Raw genomic sequence first — 25,847 nt, forward strand, 5'->3', positions numbered from 1 at the left:
TTTAACAGTGTTTCTCACACACCCATCCAAAAAAAAAACACCATGAAAACTTCACCCAAAAAAAAAAAAAAATAAAGAGGAAACAAAAAAGGAATTTACACTGTTTCCTTCACCTTAGATGCCCCAGGGTTTGGTTTCCCAGCTATGCTGGGAAGTCATTAGGCCCCCATAATTATCATTAAGCAGGAGAGATTGCTGCTGCTCCCTGGTGCTCCTTGCAGCTGCAGCATGTTGCTGAAAGTTCCTGTTGCTGCCACAGTGCCCTGAGCTCTCACTCACTCACACCTGGCTCTTCAGCACGGGGCAGGTGAGGGGCTGGCACTGCAGGATCCCTCCTGCTCCACCAAATTAAAACTTTCTGTCTCTGCTGGAAGTGCTTTTCACATCCACTGCTTATTAAAAATAGTAATAATTAAAAAGCAAAAATGAGTGAGACCAGCTTGTGGGGTGGAGGGGAAAGGCTGTATTAAACTAAGTCATGTCCCAGCATGGTCCTGCATTATATTTGGCTTGATGGAAATACTGTTCACACTGAAAATACACGGAAATACTGTTCAAAAGGCCTCTGCCTTTTGGTGTGTATCATGTTGACCTAAAATGTAGTGACAGGACAAGAGGCAATGCTTTAAACTGAAAGGCAGCAGGTTTAGGCTAAATATTAGTGGGAAATTCTTTGCTGTGGGGGTGATGAGGCCCTGGCACAGGGTGCCCAGAGAAGCTGTGGCTGCTCCACTCCTGGAAGTGTCCAGGGCCAGGATGGATGGGACTTTGAGCAACCTGCGACAGTGGAAGGTGCCCCTGCCTGTGGCAGAGGGGTTGGAATGAGATTATCTTTTCTGACCACCAGAAATATTTGTTACCAGGATACTAAAGCACAGATGGTAGTTTCTGTGCTAGATTATTGCCTGGATATTTTAAGACCTTATATATTCTGAAGATCACCCATTTCCCTTAGAATGACCTTAACAATTCAGATCCATTTGAATGTTCTTTCCTGTATTTCTCAGATTGAACAGTCTCTTCAAAGATTAAATTCATCTGCCAGAGATTGGCTGGTGCCCAGGAGGTTTTTAGCCTTGCATGTTTCTCAGAGGGGCACCACTGCTGCGAGGTCCTTTCTCTAGAAAGTCCTTTTCCTGCTGGGCAACAGAAGTGCACAGTTATTTAGCTTTAAATGTTTCTATGTATCCTGTTACATAAAAGCTTGCGGATGTGTCAAGCAACCTACGCTAGAGCCAGAAACAGTGGAGAAATTCAGTCCATGAAAAGCATCTCAGGGCTTTTTCCTCCACATGTAGGTATTTATTCTCGCCTTATTTCATGGAGCTTATTCGCTTATTCTTTTAAATGGCTGTGGAGCTGTGGCTGTGAGCACAGGGCTTCCAGAGGGTGTGTTTTGGCTGACACCTGTGTGTTTTTCTGTCCCATGCACAGCCCCACCACCTCCTAAGCGAGCTCCAACCACTGCACTGACCCTGCGCTCTAAGTCCATGACCTCAGAGCTTGAAGAGCTTGGTAAGAAAGTGTTTTTTGGCAAGCATGCTGGCTTGGTGGAGATGTAAATATCTATCTATATGTCTCTGTGTGAAATTGATGAAGGGAGCTGCACAGTGTGTACAGTGTCTAGAGCAGAGGAGGTTTTAAGAATGCTGCATCTTTGGAGAGTTCAAAATGTGCATGACTCGCATGAATGATTTTTGTGGAGACTTGTGCCTTTACTGCTGCGCAAGGGAATGTTGATACATTTTATGCATCATCAAAGTTTGGCACCTCTACCAAAAAAGGAAAAAAAAAGAAAAGAACAAAAGAAAATAATGCTGTATCATGTTTTGTTAGCTTTGCTTTCTAAATTTTCAGTTCATCTAATATTGTTTTATTTTAAATTTCTGTGGCCTCTCATTAGTGGATAAAGGTAAGCTGCCAGAAGCTGTTATTAAAAGCTGACAGTGTTAAAGCAGCTTCAACTTCAACTTGTTTCATTTGATCTGAAAAAGTGCATATTATGATATCACTTTGACTTCTGTGCATGATATAAACTTAATTCCTCTCACTACTGGTAATAAAAATTATTGAGCATTCAGTCTTTTATTTGCTAGTTTTGAGAAATGTGGTTGTAGATTCCTTTGCTTGATCATCCACATTCTAGATATGCATAATTCTTCAGGAATTTGTATTCATTTTCTAGAAATGAGGAAGGTAATTGTCCTTTTCTTCCTGGTTTTAATCTGTTAGGTCATTAAAAGGTAGAATTTCTGCAGCTAGACTAAGACATGGAAATATGAATAAATCATATCTAAAACCAGTGCATATTTCTATGTGGCTATAACAGTAAAACAGTGTGTTTAGCAAGTGAGAAATGGGTATGAAACCAAACCACATCCCTCACTGCAGAGTAATAGCTGATAATAATCCACACAATAAAACCATTTTCCCATGTAATTCTACAATTAAATAGTTAATTTTATCATCTTGGGGTTTTCCTGACATGGACTCATCAGAAGGCCAACTGAAAGGAATCATAGCCTTGTGGCCCCTTTTTTTCCCCTGAAAGTCAGTGTTTTTTGGGGCAGATGGACTCCATCCATCTTTAGTGAGTCAAGTCACGTAACTCCAGCGGGAAGTCTCCCAGCAAAATGGTGCTGAAGTAGGTAGTGTCTTCTCTATGGTCTAACAACCAAATGAAGACCAAAAAAACCCACCCCAGTCTGAGTATTTAGCTCCAGCAAGTCTCAGAAAATTTGGGTTTTATGTACAAGGAAGTTTAGGAGCTTAACTCAAGGTATCATCGGCTTGTGAATGCTCCATCATTTTTCTTCCAGGATTAAAATGTAAAATATTATTTCTGGAGCACACTTTGTGGGTCTGGGTGTTTTTCATTTGCTTTTCTTTCATGGAGTGCTGAGAGCTTGTAAAACGTTGCTGGTTTATCAACCACCTTTCCCAAGGGGACAGCAATACTTAAGCACCATTTTTGCCCCTTTGTTATCCTCTTCTGCCAATTGCTTTCAAGCTGAGGATGTTCTTCTATTTCTCTGACTTTTTAATCCTCCACAGGAGATATTGATCTTAAAGCAGAAGCAGCACTTTCCTAGAGGAGAATAGCTTGTTAATAATAATTTCCCCAGTGGAGACCATCCTATTTTAGCTTTCCCACCCCCCTGCTCCAGCTGTGGCCCTTGCTCTGCTCTTTGTCCTCACCAAGTGGCAGAAACCACTACAACTCCTTTAACAAGCAGCCAAGGGACAAATTTCCATTTTTAAGTGCATTTCCCATTCATGCCTTTATCCAGATGGGGCAGACATTGCAGTGGCAGGAGTTTTCTGTTCTGAGAAATAGTCCTGTGCCATGTTCCAGAGGTGTTTGTGCCCTGAGAAAGCTGTAGTAGTGGCAGAAATTTGCTTTCTTCCTAAAAAAGTGTGTAAATGCCACTCCTGTGACACTCTGAACATTTGCCACCTTAGCAAACAAAGTGACTGCTGTTCCAAAGAACATCTGTGGTCTACCTATTTTCATATTTGTCCTGGAAAAGGGCTATTATCAGAAGGAACAAGAATTCTTACATTGCACAGCAACTGAACAAGCTTCCACAGGGAAAGTGTTCTCCCTATCATCAGTTAAAAGTTGTCTCCTAACATAAAACACAGCTTGTATGTGTGTATTTATCTATAATTTATATACCCCTCTATGTATTTGTGTATATATTGGACATCCGTGAGAGCTATGAGAACACCCACATTTTTATAACCATTAAACTCTCTAATTAATGAGCATTCCTTTCATGCCATATATGGGCAAAGCAAATAGGAAGAACCTATAAATGAGCACTGTGGATGTTCTCATCAATACCTATGTGTAACCCTTTTTCCTGAGCTGGAGAAGCTTGTGGTCTCAATAATGTCTAGTGACAAAGAACCCCACGGGCTAATTATGTGCTGTGTACAGATGTATTTCCTTTTTATTGGTTTTGAATGTGATGCATTTAATTTTATTGACTGTCCCTTGTTATGTAGTAGAAGAAAAATGTAAATAGAAAATCCCCATTTGTTTTCCCTTAGAATGCATAGTTTTGTAATATCTTCTAGCTAAGGTAAACATAATTTTTTTTTAATGATCCATCTTGCAGTCATTAGAGTCACTTCCTTTGCCTGGCTCTGAACCCTACTTACAGATTTATTGACATGTTTTGAGCTATTCTGTTCTTCACAATACAGAGCTGACCATCTGAGCTGTTCTCTTTGAAATTAATTAATCCAAAAGATGGCAGTGTGCTAATGATTCCTTTCCATTTCAATCTGCAAAGATTTGGGAATGCCTGATGTTGTCATAGTTTGACAGCCCTGGTATCAATAAGCTGCCCCAATTACTGCTTTTAAAAAAGAACTTAGAAAAAAAAAATCTGCATGTATCCCTAATAACTGCAGGGGAGAAATTCCTCATAAACCCTGATAAACAGCTTGGCAAAAGCAGATTTTATCTACTGTGGTTTGAAAGATACCTGTTTAGCAGAGATGAGCAGGGAGAGACTGACATCTTAGAGGGAAGGATAATGTTTGCACTCAAAATGACAGACGAGGATTTAGCATATAAAAAAATTACCTTCAGAATTGATTCACAGTTCCTTCCCTTTCTATTTCCAAGCTTCAGTACGGAAGAAGAAGGGTAAGGGGAAGCATTTTGTCTCTTGTTTAACCTGTTTCTCACCTTTCCATAGTGAAGGATAATAACAATGTAAATGTTGGCATATGGTCCAGTTTATTTTATGGTGTCAAATGTACATTAATTATTGTATATGTTTTTTTAGTTATTTAGTTAATAAATTGCAAACACACTTAAGAAACTCAAACAGAAGACCACATTCGAAAATATCCCCTGCATTTCTTCCTTTTGTCTCCTTTCCTTCACCTTGCCTTTTTTTTCCTTCTCTGTACCCGACTCTTCTCCAACCCCTTCCATCTCATCTCCTCACAGTTCCTGTGCTGAGTGGCAGCCACAGAGAATTAGTGGCCAGTGACCCCCCAGTGCAGCCCCACATTAGTGACCCGCTCGTGTCCCCAATGGCCACATGTTCTCCCACGCCCACACTGTGTCTGGCTCAGGAATCAGGGATCTTGCACACCACACCTGAGCTTCTCACCCTCAGAAATGCTGCTCTGTCTGGTAGAACATCTTCCACGCTGTCCTGTATGCATGGAGTGCCCTCCCTGGACTGATTCATGAGGCCACCTACCACCTTCTCCTTGAAATCTCTCCCAAAGACCCACCTTCCCTAGATCCCTACTGAGCAATCATCCCAGCACTGATGGCGAGGCAGGGGGGCAGGTAGAAATAGCAGTGCTATTTTAACAGTTTTCATGAATGTATTTTTGTGTACAGAGAGTTTGTTTGTGTTGAGCTGTACTTTTTCCATGCTCCTGTACGTCATTTTTCTTCCCTAGATTGTGAGCTCTCCCGAGCAGGGGCTGTTCATTTCCACCTTCTCATGGAGCCTGGCCCAAGGAAGAGTCTCCCACTTCCCTGAGCCCCTGGGTGGTAGCTGGTGAAAAACAGGCTGTGTCCTGCTCTTGGATGAGGTTCAGTGTCATGGAAAGGAAATCTAGGCTGTAGGCAGTGTCTTCTCTCAGCAGGGAAGCTTTTCCTTTTTGACATTTAATAGGATGGAATTGGGTTATTTTCCACTCTTTTATTTTCCTGCTCTTTCCTGACTTCCTTTCAGGTGGTTAGCAGAGGTTCCAGCTAGGGATATTTGCCATTCTCTGTTCAGAGATTATGACAAAATAAACCACATTGCTACTGAAAAATATGTTTTGGCAGCATAAAAAAAAAATCTTTGTGTTGCTGTGTAGAGTCTTCTGTCAACCACAAATACAGTTTTCTGGGTCAGAGATGAGGGAGGCATTAAGATAACAATAATGGCTTCTGTGGTTCTTGTCTGACTGGTCTTGTTGATTATCTCTGGAGATGAGTTCTGGTTCATTGGGAAAGCAGGGGAAAGGCAGGGCAGGGCAGGACATAGGCTGTATTTTTTGATACTCAGGATAGAAGATAGGGTATTTGGGTGTAAAAATGTGATAAAATCCTTAGGTTTGGATCAGCATGGCATAGGCAGTTCTGTCATTTTACTGCAGTTACATAGCATGAATTCAACTAAAATTTAACTTCATCTGTGCCCCTTTCTGCTTGCAGTAGTTGCCTGACTCAGAGGTAGCTTCCAACCTTGAAATGTGTATGTGGAAGGGTTGTGTTTCCAAATTACTTTCTGGATTTTGTGGGATACCTGGGATGGGGGAGAGGTGTTCTTCTTTCCTGTGCCTTGTAGTTTTCCAAGAACCGTTGTATGAGTAAGTTATGGCAATGTGTAAACCAAGAGTTGTAGCAGCAACTTGTTGGAGGCAGCACTTAAGATGTGATTCCATTAATACTGAACAGTAACCAGGATATTCCTGCAGCAAATTGAAATGAAGGTTCGAAAACACTCTGAAAATGAAAGATTAAAGAAAAAATTTGAGGTCATAATTTTCATCATTGACAGGAAAATAGGTGTCATTAGAGCTTCAAAATTAGTATTTTAAAACTTTAACTCTGTTCATAATAAGTTTATGCAGCTGGTGGAGAGCTTGGTTTTAAATGGCTTTTCCTTCAGTTTTTGCTTTGACTTATGAATAACTCCTTGTGGAGGGAGAATTTGAAAATTATATGATCCTTAAGGAACACATCCATAAGCTAAGATCTTTAAATGTCTAGATACATGATTTAAAAGTTTCCTGCTCCTCAGCTTTCTTTGCTGCCAGGAAATGGGTTTGATTTAGTGAGTAATTTGGGATTTTCAGTGAAAGCTGAAGTGAACAGTGTTGAATTTTAAAATACCTAATATAAAATCCTCTAAGAGAAAGGACAAAGTGAAGAACAGAGCAGGTTAAATTTCCACAGCGAAATGGAAATGACAAATAATCCTTCTGCATTAGTAAATAATCTGCTGGCAGTGTCACATGGGTGTCAGTTGTGAGCTGGGGTGGTGCTGTTTGTTCTTAGATTTGATATGGTAATCAATATAAAATATTGATATATACCATATACTGGTAAAGTATGTGTGTTGGTCCTGGTCTTTGGGCTTTGGTGTGGGCTGCAGTGCCAACTACAAATAAAGGATTTTCTCCTTTGAAGGGTTTAGATTCTATCACCACCTCACAGATACACAGTAACTGTGGTATCATCAACACAGAATATTGTTACCTGGCATCAAGTCTGACCGGCATTTGAATAGAAAAATATCAGTTGATGGCATTCAAAAGAAATATTATTAGCTCTGTCTGCAATAAGCATTCCCACTTCATCCCATTCCTGTTGTCCATTGTTTCAAAGGTGGCACCTTCCAATGGCATCTGAAACAATGAAATTGCAGAGCAAATACATATAAATGAATGCCAAGCAGTGGATTAGCTCACAGTGTTCTGTTCTGTTTGAAGAGACCACTCCCAAAGCCGTCTGGGTTCAAAACTCACTCTCTTTATTTCACTGTGGTGGAGTTGATGATGGAGATTTGTCTGCAGGGAACAATGGGAATACCACCAAAGCAACTTTTACAGCACTCACCACCGCAGCTCCTGAGGTAGCTCCCAGCACCTGCAGCACTTCTCTGCAGGAAGAAGGTTTTCAGATCTCCGTCAGACACTGTTTCAGAAGATGAGAGCAAAAGGCATCAGGCTTCATGAAGAATTCTTGAAGGTTATCCCTTGTAAGTAATTGATTCACATTACATATTTGAAATTCTAATGAAGTGGCAGTGTAGTAATGAGGAAGAGGTTGTCATCGGGTTGTCATTTATCTCAGGCAGAAAGCAGTGACTCTGGGTGGAATTTGTCAAGTCTGTGTGAAGAAATGCCAGCCCCATTTGTGGCTGGTGCAGCAGGGCTGCAGATTTTATGGCTTGTAGTGTAACTTGGGGAGTCCACAGCAGTGTAAGTGTAGGATTAGGACCATGGCTATAATAGAAGTACTTGTAAAACACTTTGTGAGAGCAAAGCATTGAAAATTGGCATGTTTCAAAAAGGGAACAATGCTAAACCTGTGTTTTCCTCAAAAAATAACTTGACAACGTGCTGATTAGCAATTTGTGCCACAGAATCTACACTTAACAGGTAACTCCTGGTACTAAAGAGTTCTTCACACCAGGATTTACCTTTCATGAGATGCTTTAACATTTTGGAAACACTGGGAATCCTGAGTAGAGGCTGCTTGAGTCTGTATGAGTATTCCCATCTACACTGTTATTATTTTGAATTTATAAGCTTATTCTTGAGGATGTAGTGCCCTGTCATGATACTTGTTTTTCTTACTACAGGACTGTAATTGAAAAGGTTTTCAAAACCTTTCTGCATCAGCCAAACAACACAATGGTACAAAAGAAGTTGGAAAAGGAATTGTAAGTGTTACAGAAAATGTGGGGTTTGTGGCATTTGCAAAGAGACACATTAAATATGTTGGTTTATGTGAGTGTGACTATGCTCAGATATTATCAATTTAATATCTAAGCATGTATTCAAAATCATGAGGGCTTGAGGAACAGTTAAAATTGCATGTGTTTCCCAATATGGCAGTTAGGGCAGTGGAAAACTCTTTCAGCACTTTTAATGTGTTCTCTCTCTTTTTCAGGAGCCAGGGAGATGAAGGACTTATCTCCCTCATCTCAAAACTCCCTTTGCTGCTATTTTTTTCCTTTTTCCTTCAAATGTTCACATACCCATGTTAATTAATTTCGATCTAATTAAAAATAAATTGTTTTAGATAATTCCTCATAGTTTGTTTGGTTTTTCCCCTCGGTGTGGAAGCGTGAGTTAAGTGTAAGACCAGAGAATGCTGTAAGTGTCTTAGATCCTCCACTTTCTTTTTGGTTTCTTTGATTTGGTTGCCTTTCTTTTGTGACTAGGCCAAATTTTCAAATGCTGTCTCTTAAACAGAACATCAAGTTGCCATTTAAATTCCACCTGGCTTGCAGGGTAGGAGTGGGTATTGACTATATTCTCTGCTTTGTTTTTGTTCTTGAACAGAAACCACTGTTAGACAATGACCATTCCTCTTTCAAGGTAGGCTGAATTGCAAGGCTTCAGCATTGCAGGTGTATTTTAAATGCCTGTATCATTATTTCCTTAATGATGAACATGCTGTTAAAGAGCTGGTACTTGAAAATTATATCTCTAGAAAGAAATTGAACATATCCGTTTTCTGCCTTCCTTAAAATTACTTTTGATGGTGTGGTTATAATGTGTAAATGTGACTTGTGTAATAATGTGAAGCTATTTTCAGCCCTAGAAACACAAATAAGGCTTTCCTTCAAGAAAGTTTTGAGAGCTCTTTATTGTGAATACCTACCGAGCATTTTCATAAATCTTGTAATGGTATTTATAGATACTCAATGTTAAATGATTAATGTTAGTAACTAAAGTTTTTATGTTTTGTTGATTTATTTTATATATTTTATTATTTTATTTAATTTCAGAGTAATTTGTAGAATTTACAGTATCCCAGAGAACAGACAATTATTTTTAGTTCATTTTCATAGAAGGAAAGTGTTTCAAGTGCCTTTTGTGTTTGACTCTATTGCAAAGCGCTTTTATTATTTCCTCATTATACTGACTGCTAAAATAATATTCTCTGCCTGTTGTTCGCAGTATGGTTAAATGTGTGCTTTGGGCATTGTGATTCAAGCACAATCCTGCAAATTGTTAATTTGGGGTGGGGCTGGAAAAAGATAATTCCAGATTAAAATATAGTGGTGGCAGATTGATGAGGATTAGCCTAATTGTCTACATGAAAACTCAGGTCATTCCATTTCTGTATATTTTTAACTATATATTTACAGGAAATAGCTGTAGGCTGAACTTGTTGTTTCTTTCCTCTAATTTTGATCATAAACAACTAATTTGGATTTTGAACTTTACCTTTAATGTTCTTACTCTGAATCCATGCTTCAGCTAAGGCTAGTCTTTAAATGCTCAGTGATGTGTTGAAGGCCTTGTTATACTTTACCTACTTTTGGTCTTTGATGAATTTTTACACATCTGATCCTGTTTGAAGAGCTGGAGAGAAAGCCATTTGTTCTCAGCAGACAAAGATCCATTTTTAACCACTTTAACCAAACATGAGTCACCTGTTTTTCCCCCAGGGACGCTGTCAGGTGAAATTGCTTCTGTGCCAAGCAACTTTATCAATGAACTCCTGTGCTCTGACCAAGCTCTCTTTTGAAATCAGTGGGTTCTCACCTGCCCATTAGCATTGTGCAGGTGGTCCAGAAGTTTTGTCCATCTGCTTCTCTGAAAGCCTTGCCCAGATCCCCAGACCCACTGTTTGCCCAAATTGTCATTTAGTAGCTCTCCCACCCACAGACATTCCCCCTGAAGTTTTTATCCAGTTACTTCCCAGCTATTCTTTTACAAATTAAGCAGGGCAAGGCCTTTGGCATATATATGGGAAGTGCCAAAAACCTAAAAGGAATGCAGTGCAAATAATTGCACCTACTTGATTTAGATGCTGTTCTTTTTTTCCCCCCAGACATGGAAACTTAATTATATACATAATCACTCCTGGTCTTCATGCTAAAAACAAACTACTTGTAGTTAAAAATAAAATAAATTGGGATAAAAAAATGAATCCAAAAGATGAAAGCAACACCACAGCCATATTTAAAAGGCATTTCAAATGGGCACATGTGAAGACCACCCCTTTAGTTTTGGTGCAGCTCCTGTAACCCGTTTTTGCAGATTATTGACAAGGAAGCAAATTTTATTGGCCAACGAAGGAAATTAAACCAAACCTGCACACTCGTATTTAGGGGAGGCGATGGAACAAAACACTTGCATGTGCAGTGCCTGACACTCAGGGCTGCGTGCCCAAACCTGTTGCCACCAAGGAAGAATGAATGTCCTGTGTTCCCATCACTTTTCCAAAGGAAAAATGCATGTGCCCAGTATTTGCCTGCAGATGCTGGACCAGGTGGGTGATCCTACAGCACCGAGGTGCCATTGGCATTGTCTGAAGTGTTGCATAATGCGCCTGGTACAGTTTCTGTCTGTATCTATCTTAGGTATTTACAAGGCACCTATCACCTTGGTACCTAAGCAGTTTGAGAAATGCACCCACCCCAGGAGGGATGCTGAGATACAGACAGAGGCCCAGGTCCAGAGCAGCAGAGGCAGGGCCCGGGAGGCTCCCCCGCTGTGTTCCCGCTGTTGTTGGGCTCCTGGCCCCCTTGTTGTGGCCAAGGGACATCTCCAGCCACCTGTCTGTCAGCAGGAAGAGACGGTGCCTGCCCCAGCCCTCCCGTGCAGCTCCGCTGGTGGGCAGGCTGAAAAGGAAAGATAATGGAAAGAAAAGGCAACGACCCGGTAGCAGAGGTGAAACAGGAATGGTGGGATTTCAAAAGGAGGGCTTCTTAAAGAGAGCAGCACATCTCAGGGGAGGGATCAGCTGCCAGTCCAAGTGGCAGGTAAGGCACAACACAGGCATAAATCTCAAATGTTCTTCAGTGACCAAAAGTTAAAGAAATACTTCTGATGTCTCTAAAGTTTGTGTATATCCAAAGCCCTGCTCTGTTCTTGGCCTCTGTCTCAGTCCTCTACCCCTGCAGCTGAATCAACCACTCAGTAATTCTCTGTGTATCTCAACCCAGTAATTGCTACAATCCTAAAAATGCCTAATGACCAACACAAAGGACTCTCAGTGGTGATGAACGTTGTTGTGCAAGGAATAGCACGGAATAGCAGTGCTCCAAAATAATGGACATATTCATGTACCTAAAGGCTGGAATAAACTTGGCTTTGATCAGCATGCTCAGGGCAGGATGGGGCAAACCACAACTCTCCCCTGCAGGCACACCTAGAGCAGCTCTCCTGTGGCCTCCAGGAGCACCTGCTGATCCACCACGTCAGACCAGGCTCTGTGTCAGCCCAGGGGAATCACCTGCATAGGCAGCAGGAACAGAGAATCTGTCTGGCAGATTCTGCTCCTCTGCAGAAACAGAGAACCTGTCCAACAGGGGAGAAAGGGAGATAGCCAGGACTTTGGTGGAGGCTCACCAGTTCCTATTGCATGGACCCCCTCAATAGCAGATCTCTTTTTTTTTTTCCTTAAACACAGCAGAGTCACTGAGGTAAAACAAAAAACAGCCTTCAGAAACCTGTGAATCCCAGGAGGCTTTTGGAAACAGCTGCACAGTACCCACAGTGATCAAACACTAAAGCAGAAGTGCAGTGGGTCACTGGCTTCCAGATGTTTCTGCTCCCTTTAGCACATTTGCATGCTCCTCCCTGAGTCCCTTCCTCAGCCATTTAAGGATGGAGACTGAAGTCCTGCCCCAGCAGAGCAAGGGACATGAGGTTAGGAACATGAACCTTGGAGGCTGCAGGTCTGATGGCTGCTATCACTTGGTATAAAGATACCTGGAAAAGACAGAAGTGACCTATTTTGCCTGTAAGTCATATCTATCACTGTGAGCAAAATGCTGCATGTAGGAATGGTGTGTCAGGTGGAAACTGCTAGAAAGATCAGGGAATCTGACCTCTTCCCTTTCATTCACACCCAAGGAAGCCAGCTGTGCTTCTTTGTACCCACTCTATTTAAAGCTTGAAAAGAAAGAGACTTCTTCTTTTTAAAGCAAATTAACAAGGTGAGGTCAGCCATGTTGGTGCATGCTTTGATCCATGGCCAATTTTGACTTCACATTGTAGTGGCCTCTCTCTTTCTCTTTTTTTGGAAGTGGCCCCTTTTCTAAGGAGTTAAAGGCAGTTAGTTGAGGTCACCCTGACAGCTGTTCAAACATAAGGATGGTTTCTGGCTGAAGCCAGCTTTGCAGTGCCCCTGCTGTGCCTGGCACACCTCTCCCACAGCCCCAGCCCAGGCACTGGTGTAACCAACCTGACCAGGATCCACCCAGAATTCAGGGTGACTTTTGGCCACCAAGGAATGGATTTCTTGGGCAGAGACTCACATGTTCATCCAGGTGGTGTCAGCCAGTGGCCTCCAAGCAATTTTCCCATGATTGCTCCTTAGTGAAGGAAAGTTTGTGGAGGGCCATGCCTGTAACACACCCTCGGTTCCCCATGCCCATGGCAATGCTTCCCAAAGCTTCCAGAAACCTGAGTTGCTGAGAGGTGCTGAACTCCTTGTTACAAATAATAACAGTGATGGTTGTTCCTCCTTCTCATTGCCAGCCAAGTTTACCAACCTAACCTAAAGCCTGTGCATGTATTCATTATTCAGAAGTATTCGCCAAGAGTTTCCACAATTAACCTTCTGCCTAGGAGTTTTCACAGACTCTTTGCTTTTTTGTCATTTGTGTCATTGGTCACCGATTGCCAGATGCTGTTCTTTCAGCTCTGAAAGGCTGAAAAGACTGATTGGGAGAATGGCAAGTGGTAACATTTGATAGGACAGAAGGAATTTTGCAAAAATTTCTTACTGCGATTTTTCAGAGAAATTTTTCTCTGGCAATTTGCCTCTGGCAAATGTGTAGACATGCACAAATAACAAAGGTATTCTGGTCCCTCTGAGTCTGAAGAAATTAGACAGTGATACCATTTACAGAAGTATTCATTAATCAGTGTGGAGTTTGGAGGTTATTGATTTCGTTTTGCTTCTGGTTTTGACTTCCAGTATAGTTTGTTTCTACTACTTACCAGTTGTTAGGTGGGCTCTGTTTAGAACACTTGCCAGCTAAATGGGGTTTTTAAATATGGAGAATTTTCTGTTGACATGTAAAAAGAAATGCCAAGACATTCAGTATGACCAGTGGCTCTACCAGAATGAGTATTTATGATCCCTTACCTCACTCCGATTCCATAGACTTTAATTGAAGTGTGTGTTTGCTTTGTGTGGTAAAATTAGGTCCCCTGTTTTTTTGTTCTTTTTTTTTTTCATGTGTACTCAAATAGGAAAATGCTGAGAAATCATTTCATGATCCTACACTGTAGTTGTTAAGACAGCTTTGCTAATGAAGGAATGCAGCTATGGCTGTATTAGACAAAGCAGGAGAAGAATATTCAAGAAAGAACCAGTTCTTAGTTAGGGTGATATATAGTCCCTTTCAAACCTCCATGGAGTGGAAGAGCCAATGATTGCATGATAGTTTGTCCCTAGAATTCATTTCCATAAGGAGCTCATGCCTTTTACAAATACAATTTCATCTTCACTTTCCATAAAACATGCAACTGGACAGTCCAGCCAGACGCACAGAGAATATGAATACTTTGAATGTGAATACTTTGAAGTAGTGAATATGCTAAATACACGAATAATATCCATTATTTTAGCACTTAAAAGTCATGATTCAATGAAGTCACACAGAATCCTTTTTAGAGCACCATAATATTGTGTAGAAATAATGAGTACCACACTGTGGTAGACAGGGATTGAGATATAGGAGGAGGGATCCTTGGGTCTGTCAGAAAAAGCTTTTCATTTCATTATATTTCACATAAAATAATAATTAAAAAAAATCAAACAAAACCCTGCCCTGATTCATAAACAGAACCAAAAGTGTGGTTTAACATGACCTCAGCAACACCTTGCAGATATAAGCTTACAGCTTCCACTGAGGTCTGCAGAGCAGTATTTCATAAAGCAGAAATTAATCCTTAAAAAAAAAAAAAACCCAAAAAGCTTTTTTTAAGGCTGGGATGCCAGAGAGTAGGCATAGCACTGATCTGACACTCAGGCCACTGTGGTGTGACCAGCAGCAGCCTGGTTGGGTCACAACCCTACAGAGAGCAGTGCTTCTCTCAGCTGTCCCTTGCCTGAGCGTGGGGAATGCAGGGCTTTGGCCTTTGGACTTTGGGCTTTGGACTGCCTCCTTCAGCCACACTGCCCCAGGGTGATTTCTCATGACCAAATTGGCTCCCCTCAAAAAAAATTAAAAAAAAAAGAAGTGGACTCATTTTTTTATCTGAAGTAACAGAAAGTGTACAGAGTCCTGGCCATAGCCTCACATAATGCAGAGAGGTGCAGGACAGAGCTGGGTAGATCACACTCTGTTGTGAGCTGGTGATTCCTGTGGGTGCAAAAGCCTGAGCCTTTCCTGCTCTTTGGGAGGGCATTTTTCTCTAGAGTTGCCATGGGGAAGCACTTGCACCCAGATCTCCACCACGCACCCTCAGGCAAGGGAAGATGTAGCCAGGGGAGGGCAAAACTCAGTTCATTTGCAGGAGACAAAGAGATCCCAGCGAGCAATGCCCTCAGATAGCATTTCCTACTGTTTGGAGAAGAGAGCAAGGAGAATCTGGCAAATGTTGGGGAGGGCATTGCTCACGGGATAACCCCACGGACGGCCACCGTCGCGCTGCAGCAGTTATTTGGGAGAGATTTTGGGTGGGGTGACGTGAGACGTCGGACAAAAGTGAAGATAGCCAGCAGTGCTTCAGAGCAACAAAGGGCTGCCCTCAGCCAGTGGTGGAGCACATCTGGCACCCCAGGAAGCTCAATTGGACCCTTGGCCCTGAGCTCGTCCCAGCTGACTGGGATTTCTGACTGACACCACTGCAGTGCATAGGTGAGCTTCTCACTAGGTTCACTGACATTTCCTGTCACAGTCACGCTGAGGGGAATTTGGTAGCTCCTGCCTTGGGATGCAGCAGGGCTGTGTGTGTTCTGGGTACAGGACAGTGTGCACTGAGACCAAAAGTGCTTAATGACGCCAATTGCCACGTGCCCAATGCAGTCACTAAACTTTAGTCCGCCCTTCTGTTTGCCCAAACACATACACTCTGGCTTCCCAACTGGCTTATTTCTATGTGTTGTCCAATGCATGTAGATACCTCCATCTGCCTGGCCTCAGATACAGTGGTTGTTGCTCCTCTATTTGATTGCCAGATGTCACTGGGGAGCAAGATGGGGAGGTTCCTGGATCCTCGGGGCAAGCCAGCCATCACCGAGGGAGCTCGCTGTCCACGCCGGCCGAAGAACAGGAATCCTCGGTGCCTGCCTCTGACGAAGACTCGCCAGCCAGGACCACAGAGAGCTGGCAGTGGCCGCTGTCCTCATCTGAAACGCACAGCAACGTTGGGGAGGATTTTGAGGGATTTCAAACGCCGGCGCGGACTCCAGAGTGCACCATGGACATACAGTCTCCCGGGGATCAGTCACTCAGTAGGACTCCTCAGTTTGAAAGTGACTCTCCTGAGGAGGAGGGAAATGATGAGATGAATGAAGAGCGCTGCGGTGTTGAGCCTGTCCCTAGGGATCGGGGTTGGAGAGGGCAGCCCCAGCTAACAGAGGGAGAGAAGCTGTTGATGGAAACCAACAGTAGGATTGTGCAGCTGCTGGAAAATATCAAGAGGGAGCATGCACAGTCCATGGGTCTCATGTCCCAGTCCATGGGCCGTATGGAGCTGCAGCTGGGCATTGTGGCTACCTCCACAAGAGCCATCCATAACTACCTGTCAGAGATTTTAGCTTTCCTCAAGCAGCCGAGGACGCAGGTCCTCGAAACGCGCATCTCCCAAAGAGCCACCCCCCATGTCGAGTTGACGTGTGCCTCGACATGGACTGGTGAGGACGCAGTGGCATCCTCCACTGTGTGCTTACCAGGGGCCGAAGGGACGAGCGACTCTCGCGACCCGCCGCAGGCCACCCTGCCTTGTCGCAGTGGCCGGCTGCAGAGAGCCATAACCGAGAGGGCCTCGCTGCCCATGCCTCCACGCCAGGCAAAAGGGGGAGGGAAGAAAAAATAACCACTCCATAGGATTTTTAGAGGTTTTTTTTAATGTGCCTGTCCTTTTAATTCTTAGCCATAAGGCCATCGGTGGCAGAGTTCAACCATTTCCTACATTGGCTAACATTGTATTCTGGCTGACTAGATTAGTCTAACATTTTGTAGTTTATATTTGCACTGTTAACGATGTGTGCTGCTGGTATTTGAAGAACATTTGCCTCTGTTCTTTCACTTTAACTTCATATGAGCATTTTTTTACTCTGTGCCAGGCATTCATTGCTTTTCTTACAAATACAAGTCATTTCTTGAGGCAGCTGTTTTTTGAGTTTTCTTTCTCCATTATCCCACCCCCTCTGAGCAAGCACGCGGGACTTGGTGGTAAGTATAGAGGTCTTGGCAATACTCGCCTCCCAAACTGTGTTCGATCAGTCTTTGCCTGGTGTTTCTGGCATGCCAGCCTGAGGTGTTGGGGTATAGCCTGTATTGGATCATGACCATTCTTATCCTCTGTGGGTCTCACCAGCTCACTTCCTAAGACCCTCGGTGGAGCTAATCCACGTGTCTTGGCTATGTCGTACAATAAGTAATGTTGCCAGGATCATACCTCATATTTCTCTTTTTGGGGGCTGTGTAGTGATGTGCCACCAGATCTATCTGGGCACCTGACTCTCGTTTTCAAAGTTCATTTGATGATGGATCTGGTGGCTTGATGGGCAGCATTATACTTTTTCCTCTGAGAGAGTCTGGGTATTCGGAACAGGAGTCACTAAGCAATGTGTTCTATGGGGATAAGAGCCATCTCCTGCAACAAATCTATTAGGAGGAGACTGTCCCCTGTAATTATTGCAGATAATAATTATTAAAGAAAAAGAAAAAAAAAAAGAAAAAAGCAACTTGCCTAGCAGCCAGAGCTCTTGAGAATGTAAAAGTCATGACATGCTGTTGGGTACTGTGCTACTCTGTCTGTGATTAAGAGCTTTTCATCAGAGACGAGACCTGCATCTTGATAAAACACAACTACTTTCTGTGCCTTTAGGCCATCCAATTTCCTGAGGGCTGGCACCCTGAGCAGGGCATGGGTCCCATTGGTAACCCAACAGGGCAGATGGAAATGCACTTTGGCAATAAATTACTTTATATCTGTTGGTGCTGCCTCTCTCGGGGGAATTTAATATAGTGGCACTCAAATTGCTATATGCATGCAGAGGCATCAGACTGGCTTTTACATGTGGTATCCCTGACAGTTCTCTGGAAGGATGCTGCTCCCAGGAGGCCCTGGAGCAGTGGGGACAGGTTCTCACAGGTGTAGCATGGCTCCTGTGTTTGACTCTCAACACGCCGTTGCAACTTCTCGGGAAGGTGCAGAGCAGTTTCTATGGAAAATGCCAGGGAATAATCGTAGGCTTAAAAATCCTCTTCTGTGACTACAACCGAGCCATGCTCTTTGGCCAGTGAGACATAGACTCTTCTTCCCTGTCTTCCAGTGAGGCAGAGGTTATTCAGGGCAAAGCAGATCTGAGTTTGTTACTCTACAAGCCAGCCACAAACTTCTCCTGTAAAAGTGTGTGTGCGTGTGTGCTTGTGGCTGTACTCTGCTTAACAACTGGTTCAAGGAGGAAATGCAGCTTGCATGGCCAACCTCCAGTGCAGGCTTTTCCCACATTCCTTCCTTTTGACCTTCATCCAGCTGCATTCCTTTAAAAAATCCCATTGGAGGCAGGCTTCCTTGGGCCACACTGTCTACACACCTCACAGCAGGTGCCAATTTTTGCATCCATTTTGTGACTTTCTTCTCTCTCTTTTGTCAGGGTTATTTGTAAAGTTATCCTCAGAGTATTTCCAACACGAGCTTGTGAGCCTCCCCTCTTGTTGGTATGAGAAATGCATGCTGTAGAGTATTTGAGCTCACAAGGAGACTGGGAGGAGAGCTAATTAGTGAGCCTGACAAATTATTCCAGTAGGAGTATATTTGGAATGTGTGGTTCGGATGCAGGAGGGGTTTGCTCTCTGGTGCTGTCGAGGCACAGGCGAGTGGAGGTTTCGCCCACCACGTCTTCTTTCTCTGGGGTGAGTCTGAGTGAGGCTAGCTGTGGTTCAGCCAATCCATTTCCTCGGCCTGAAGAGCACGTTTGATAGGGCAGTGAGGATGTTTTTGTTTCATGTCATGCTTTCACTCCAGCAGGATTGGGCAGTTGTGGCCCGGCGTTCAGATTTTGACATTTCCCACAGGACCCGCCATGTAGCTGCCGCCATTTAGGATCAGTCTCCACGTACTGGCTGCTTCTGTGGCCTCACATTTTTTGTTGTAGTAGCTCCAAAATGACAAGTTCCACTCTACCTTTGCTTTCTGATCCAAAGGCAGTAGAGCAAGAGAAAGCTGTGCGGTGCTGCCGTTGGAAGCCCTAAAGGGTTCCTTGCAAAGCAGCTCAAGCTTTAACCCACCCTCCTCTCCCATTTCTGGATGCTTTGGCTAAATGTGGCAAATGGGAGCAGCCATAGGGTGAGAAGGACTGAAAACCTCTCTACATACAAGAAACCTGCAACAAACTCACAAAAAAAAACCAGGGTTTTTTTTTCCCTCATGGTTTTAAGAATGGGTACCAACTGATATTTTGGTCAGATCCAAAATTAGGATCTGACTTCTAGGATTGTCTAGCAAAATCAGTGCAGTTGGAGGGTATGTATGTTTCATCCCCAACAAAAATTTTCATGCTTTTCCAAGTGTCTGTCATGGCCTCATCACTTTTTCCCTGTAGCTTTTTGTTGTCTGAATGGGTATCTGGCTACATGTGTCTGTTCAAAATAAAGGGGATCACTTCTTACATGGTGTATTTCTATTTCTCATGTGCAGATTTTGAGTGCTTCAGTTTCCAAGACTTCCTTCTTTCTGTATCCCAAAGATTAGTTGTTTGGCTTCTGGGATGAGAACAAGGGTGGGAGAGCCTTAAGAGGAAATCTCTGCCCAGTTGAAGCTCTTGGTGATAGATCCCCTTATGAAAAGCCTTATGAAATGTGACACAAACTTGGTTTTTTATTTTTGAATACATGTGACAATTTTAAGAATTTTTTCCTTTTCTCCTTCCACTGGATGATTTAAACCCCACAAAAAAAAAAAAAAAAAAAAAAAGAAAATAAAAAAAGAAGAAAAAAAGCAGACCAATGAAAAGACTTGAATGCTAACTTCAGTTGAAAAGAAACATCAACACTACTCTTGTGAGACAGTTCTCAGCAGTGTTTAGCCTACTGGTGCTGCTCAGCCTTTCCTTTCCTGCCTGCTCCCTGACCCCCCGTGACACTGAAATACCCACTTCTAGGACAACCTTCTTCCTAACCCGAAGGCTAAAAGTTCTTCCCTCTCTTCTTCTCCTGTTTAAAATATCATCCTTGCATCAGCCAGATCTACTGTTTAGAGGGATCAAAAGCTCTTTTCCTCCTGCCTTTTTCCCATCCATATCAATATCCAGGGTTCTGAGTGTGCTGCTCTCCAGCGAGAGGTAAAATTTAAATCCCTAAATACAATACTTGGGGTAGTAACACCAGCTCTAGGTCACCAAAACCCTGGAGATTTTTCAAGTCTGCAGTATCCTAATGAAGTAACTATCCTTGTTTGGCAAATAAACAATTAACTGGGAGATGGAGCTAATTGCTGAAAAGTAGCATTGCTCTGACTCATGTTGTGGATGCCTAGGAGCCAGGCTGAGGTGTTCCACTCACAGAAATGCCACAGGCTATGAAACTAATCCTAGTTTTGGTGAAACTTCAAAGGAAAAGACTCTAAATTAACATGATGCAGGCAAGCAAATGCAGTGGAAGGTGTAGCAAAGAAAGGTGTTGGTGTGATTCCAGTTTGGATTCTAGTAGAGATTCCAAACTCAAACTCTCCTGGTGGCTTGGGCTAGTGATTTATTTCTCTGTGCCTTGGTTTCATAGCAGTAGAAGGGGCGAACAAAGAAGCTGTCAGGCAATAATTAGTGCATTATACTGTACTTCAAGGTCTTCCAGGTGAGGGAGTAGTATTTTGTATTTAATGCTGATGAACCTTGTTTGTGACCAAAGTTGGAGACGGGGCTAACATCAGCACTCAGCTTTGGAATATCCTGATTAAACTTATCCCTGTATTTTACCATCACATCATGCAGTAGATCAGAGTCCCAAATCCAAATGTTGAAGTTCTCATTCAGATTTGGACTTTGCCTATTTTCGGTCTACTTCTGACCATGACTAAATGCATTCCCAAACTGTCCAGTTACTAAAAGAAATTTTTAAAAAACCAAAGCAACAGAAATGCATATAAAAGTTTAATTTAAACAAAGGATTCAGTTAGCAGTGCTAGCCTACAAGTCCAAGAGTGTGAACAAATCAGGATGTTATTATTTAAGGAGCATAGGCATGAAAGAGCACTTCTGGAGTACTTGTTATTGTCCAAAATATCACTGAAAATTCTGATGACTAAGTACAGTCTGCTTATCTCTATTTGAAACAGTGCTCTACGGATTCACTATTTCTAAAGGTCTTCTTTCCATTTCTATATAGATATTCTCCCTTCACATTTTGAAGGTTTGAAGAAGAGGATTGTTTTTCGAGTCACACTAAGTAAACATTAAATGCATGCAGGCTTAAAACTAAAGCATGCATGTTATGTAGCAGCAATAAAAAGTGCTCGGCTTGCACGACTTATGATGCTCAAGCGTTGCCTTGTTAAAATGCCAAAAAAACTTTTTCTTTGCATTTTTTGAAAAGTAAATCTCTTCCTTTGACCTTGCCTTAACTTTTCCAGTTCTTTGAACAAGTGATATTTATTTTACTGAATGCTTTTATATTACAGATAAGGTGGATGAAATAGTGCCAGTTTCCAAGCCATCAAGAATTGCAGACAATGCAACTGTGGACTCCAGAGTGGCAACTATAAAACAGCGGCCTTCTAGTAGATGTTTTCCTTCAGATATGAATGTGAGTGGGAGCCACAAAGCACTGCTTTATTCCTACTTATGTATCTAATTCCTTGATTAAATAATGCCCAATGCTTTGCAAGGGAATAATTGACATTAATACTATAACATGTACTAAAAATTAAATGCCAGAACTCTGAAATTGCATCATTCAAGTGCAGAATTTAATCTTACAAAACTTTGCAGGTAAAAAAAATTAAAATATGGTTTTGTTGCATTTTGGACATACTTTTCCATAACCCATCTTAAGCTGTTGCCTTGTAAATAATATCAACACACTCCACTTACAGCTGCTGTCCTTTCATGAATGTCTAAACAAAGCCCAGCCTTCCCTTTCTCTCCACCTCCTCCCCAGAAATAACCCCAGATTCATTCTTTTCCATAAGAATTCTCAGTGAAAGGGGTAATGGATAAGGCATTATTTCCACATGGGAGAGACTTTCATGCTTTAATTCTGTTGGGGTTTCTGTTTGCTCTTTTGTAGTCCATGTATGAGAGACAGGGTATTGCTGTGATGACACCCACTGTCCCAGGGAGCCCTCAAGGTCCTTTTCTGGGTATACCTCGGGGTACAATGAGAAGACAAAAATCTATAGGTAAAATGCCTCTCTTGTATGGTTTTGTTCATTAATGGCATACTTTTAGTGACTTTGGTTCTTTCCTAAAGTGTGTTCCTCCAGCATCTTTACCCCAGTGAGTTGCTGTTTAATCTTTATACAAAGCTCATGAGAAAAGAAGTTTGTGTGTAAGGTGATGTGATTTCCGCATTTGGCAAGTATGGAATTATAATTTGGTTATTTTCTTTAGAATGTTTCCTCCAACAAGGACAAAAAAAAAGAGATCAGTACAAGCCTTTTGCAAAATGTTAGGGCAAAATATGATCTTTTTTTTTCCCTTGTTATTGAGGTGAAAGCATTGTAATGCTGTGTAGTTTACAAAGACATCCTGTTGATCAAATGGACTAAAATTCACCTTTTCTTTCATGTGAAATGATGGCAATAGATGTTTTTACAACAAAGAAACAAAGAGCAGACCAAATTTGGCTTTCTTTGTTCTTGTTAGTAATTTTAGCAGTGACTTTTATCAATTTAGAAATGCATTATGCTGATGTAAAATTAGCATCCAAACTATCCCAGTATTACCCAATTTATTTATGTTAAAAGCCATATAATGTCATCTTTTGAAATGCAACATGATGGGGTTTTTTCCCAATAGGATCTTCACAGTCCCCTTGCTAAATTTCAATTGCATTTAAAAATTCATTAAGTTTCTGAGTTGTTCTATTATATGCATTGTAGAGTACTGGAGCAAGGCAGAAGCAGCTCCTCTGCACAGAATATATTCCCTGATCAATAGTTTTCAAAGAAAATGTGCTTTTCTACAGCCACCTTAATGATACAAAACCCCTAAACATTTGGTTATGCATCAGTTTAATTAAAATTCCATAACATCCCTTTCAATCCTGGCACCTGGGATGTCCAACAGGAAAGAATGATTATGATGGGAATCAACCTAAAGGCCTCTTTTGGAATTTTGCATACTCCCCATTCCATGGGGAATGCACCCTGGAATTTTGGGTTGGATGGAGAAATTGTAAGGGATCCTGGTCGATGTGGCAGTGTTTTAAAAGCACTCTCTGATTTTTCAGGAATAACGGAGGAAGAGCGGCAGTTTCTGGCCCCTCCTATGCTGAAGTTTACCAGAAGTCTTTCCATGCCTGACACCTCTGAAGATATCCCACCGCCACCACAGTCCTTACCTCCCTCACCACCGCCACCTTCCCCCTCTCTGTACAACTCCCCCAAATCCCTGACCTCCCGGAGCTACGGAACGATCAAACCTCCATTTAACCAGAATTCAGGTGCAAAAATCTCTTTGGTTCGGCCCGAGAGCGTGGGGACAATGATCAGGGACAAAGGGATCTATTACCGGCGGGAGCTGGACCGGTACTCCCTGGACTCGGAAGACCTGTACAACCGGAGTGCTGCAGCTCAGGCCAATTTCAGGAGCAAGAGGGGCCAGATGCCGGAAAACCCCTATTCCGAGGTCGGGAAGATTGCCAGCAAAGCTGTTTACGTGCCGGCCAAGCCAGCCAGGAGGAAGGGGATGCTGGTGAAACAATCCAACGTGGAGGACAGTCCAGAAAAGACCTGCTCTATTCCAATCCCAACCATCATCATCAAAGAGCCATCCACCAGCAGCAGCGGGAAAAGCAGCCAAGGGAGCAGCATGGAGATCGATCCCCAGTCTTCGGAGCAGCCCGGACAGCTCCGGCCTGACGACAGCCTGGGAGTCAGCAGCCCGTTCGCAGCAGCCATCGCAGGGGCCGTGAGGGACAGGGAAAAGAGGCTGGAGGCGAGGCGCAATTCCCCGGCCTTCCTCTCCACAGACCTGGGAGACGAGGACGTTGGATTGACCCCACCGACACCAAGGATGAGGCAGTCCAAGTTCACCGAGGAGGCGATGTTCAGCGGCGAGGATGGTTTCAGACAGCTCATGTCGCCATCTCCGATCCCCACCCCCAGGGAGCCCCCCGAAAACCTTTTTAACAGCAGCGAGCCCAGCAGCCAGAGCGACTCAAGGACATTGAACGCTCCGTCCAAAACGAAAGGCACTGACAACAGCATGGGGGCAGCCAAGCCCACGAGTGCTCCCAGCTCGGATAGCTACGTCCACCCGGTCACAGGGAAGCTGTTGGATCCAAACTCTCCACTTGCCCTCGCACTCTCTGCCAGGGACAGAGCCATGAAAGAGCAGACACAGCAGATTCCAGGCAAAGGGGACGCAGTCAAAACCGACCTTAACAAACCGCTTTACATCGACACCAAGCTGAGACCCAACATGGAAACGACTTTTCCTGTTACTGCCACTGTCACCAGGCAAAATACCCGCGGCCTGTTGAGACGGCAGGAGACTGAGAACAAGTACGAGATGGATGCAGGGAAAGAAAAGAAAGCTGAGGAGAAGAAGAACATGTTGATAAACATCGTGGATACCTCGCAGCAAAAATCAGCTGGCTTGTTGATGGTGCACACAGTGGATACGGCGAAGTCAGATGATATGCCCGAGGATGAGGAGGAAAAGGGAGCTGAGATGGAGCCGAGCCCTGAGAACTCCCCGCCGGAGAGGCCGGAGGGCAGCGAGGAAGCGGAGAGCGAGCTGAGCGTTCCTGCCGCGCCCGAGGCCCCAGCTTCTCCATGCAAAACCATCGTGGCCGCCAGCTCTGTGGACGACCCTGTCATCCTGCCTTTCCGCATCCCCCCGCCGCCCCTGGCCTCGGTGGACATCGACGAGGAGTTCCTGTTCACTGAGCCGCTGCCCCCTCCCTTGGAGTTTGCCAACAGCTTCGACATCCCCGACGACCGCGCGGTGCCCGGCTCGGCGCTGACAGACCTGATGGCGCAGAGGAAGAACGGCACCCCTTCGCCCAGCCAGCCAGCAAACTCCTTGGACGGCAAAAAGCAAGCGGGTCTGTCAAACTGTTTGCCTGCATCCTTCCTGCCACCCCCCGACAGCTTCGACAACGTCGCCGACTCTGGCATTGAGGAGGTCGACAGTCGGAGCAGCAGTGACCATCACCTAGAGACAACCAGCACTATCTCAACGGTGTCCAGCATCTCTACCTTATCCTCGGAAGGGGGGGAGAACGTGGATACTTGTACAGTCTATGCAGATGGGCAAACATTTCTGGTGGACAAACCCCCAGTACCTCCTAAGCCAAAAATGAAGCCCATAATCAACAAAAGCAATGCACTTTACAAGGACGCGCTGATCGAGGAAACTGTAGACAGCTTTGTGATCCCTCCTCCCGCTCCGCCCCCGCCTCCCATCAGTGCCCAGCCCAACCTGGCGAAAGCTGTCCCCCAAAGGACATCCAAGCTTTGGGGGGACGTGCCGGAGGTGAAAAGCCCGATTCTCTCAGGCCCCAAGGCTAATGTCATTAGTGAATTGAACTCAATACTCCAGCAAATGAACAGAGAGAAATCCTCAAAGCCAGGGGAGGGATTGGAGTCGCCAACTGGAACGAAAACTGCGAGTCTCAGTACAAGGTAAAAGTAATTAACCAAATCATTTTCCAAAAAGGCTTGATCTTCTGGTTTGTTTTTGGTTTTTTTTGCCATCTCTTTTCTAACTTCTCCTGTAAATCACATAGATAAAAGAAGAGTGTACTCTGTATTTGCTTAATGAATAATCTGTGTCA

The 25,847-nt window shown here is 43.5% G+C and overlaps 1 protein-coding gene across 3 annotated transcripts in view; it reads left to right on the top strand.

Moving 5' to 3' along the window:
* The window catches only part of SHANK2 (SH3 and multiple ankyrin repeat domains 2), a 247,483-nt gene that overhangs the window by 208,902 nt on the left and 12,734 nt on the right, over positions 1–25,847 (top strand). Inside the window, exons 19-24 of one of the 3 annotated variants that reach the window (XM_058026177.1) lie at positions 1,435–1,515; positions 4,640–4,660; positions 5,715–5,717; positions 21,523–21,647; positions 22,131–22,242; positions 23,295–25,695. In XM_058026177.1, the coding sequence (XP_057882160.1) occupies positions 1,435–1,515; positions 4,640–4,660; positions 5,715–5,717; positions 21,523–21,647; positions 22,131–22,242; positions 23,295–25,695 (2,743 nt within the window). Of the gene's footprint in view, positions 1–1,434; positions 1,516–4,639; positions 4,661–5,714; positions 5,718–21,230; positions 21,291–21,522; positions 21,648–22,130; positions 22,243–23,294; positions 25,696–25,847 lie in introns of all 3 variants that reach the window. The other 2 variants (XM_058026178.1, XM_058026179.1) reach the window with 2 other exon arrangements.

Source organism: Melospiza georgiana, chromosome 6 (assembly GCF_028018845.1).
Source record: "Melospiza georgiana isolate bMelGeo1 chromosome 6, bMelGeo1.pri, whole genome shotgun sequence".
Lineage (NCBI taxonomy): Eukaryota > Metazoa > Chordata > Aves > Passeriformes > Passerellidae > Melospiza > Melospiza georgiana.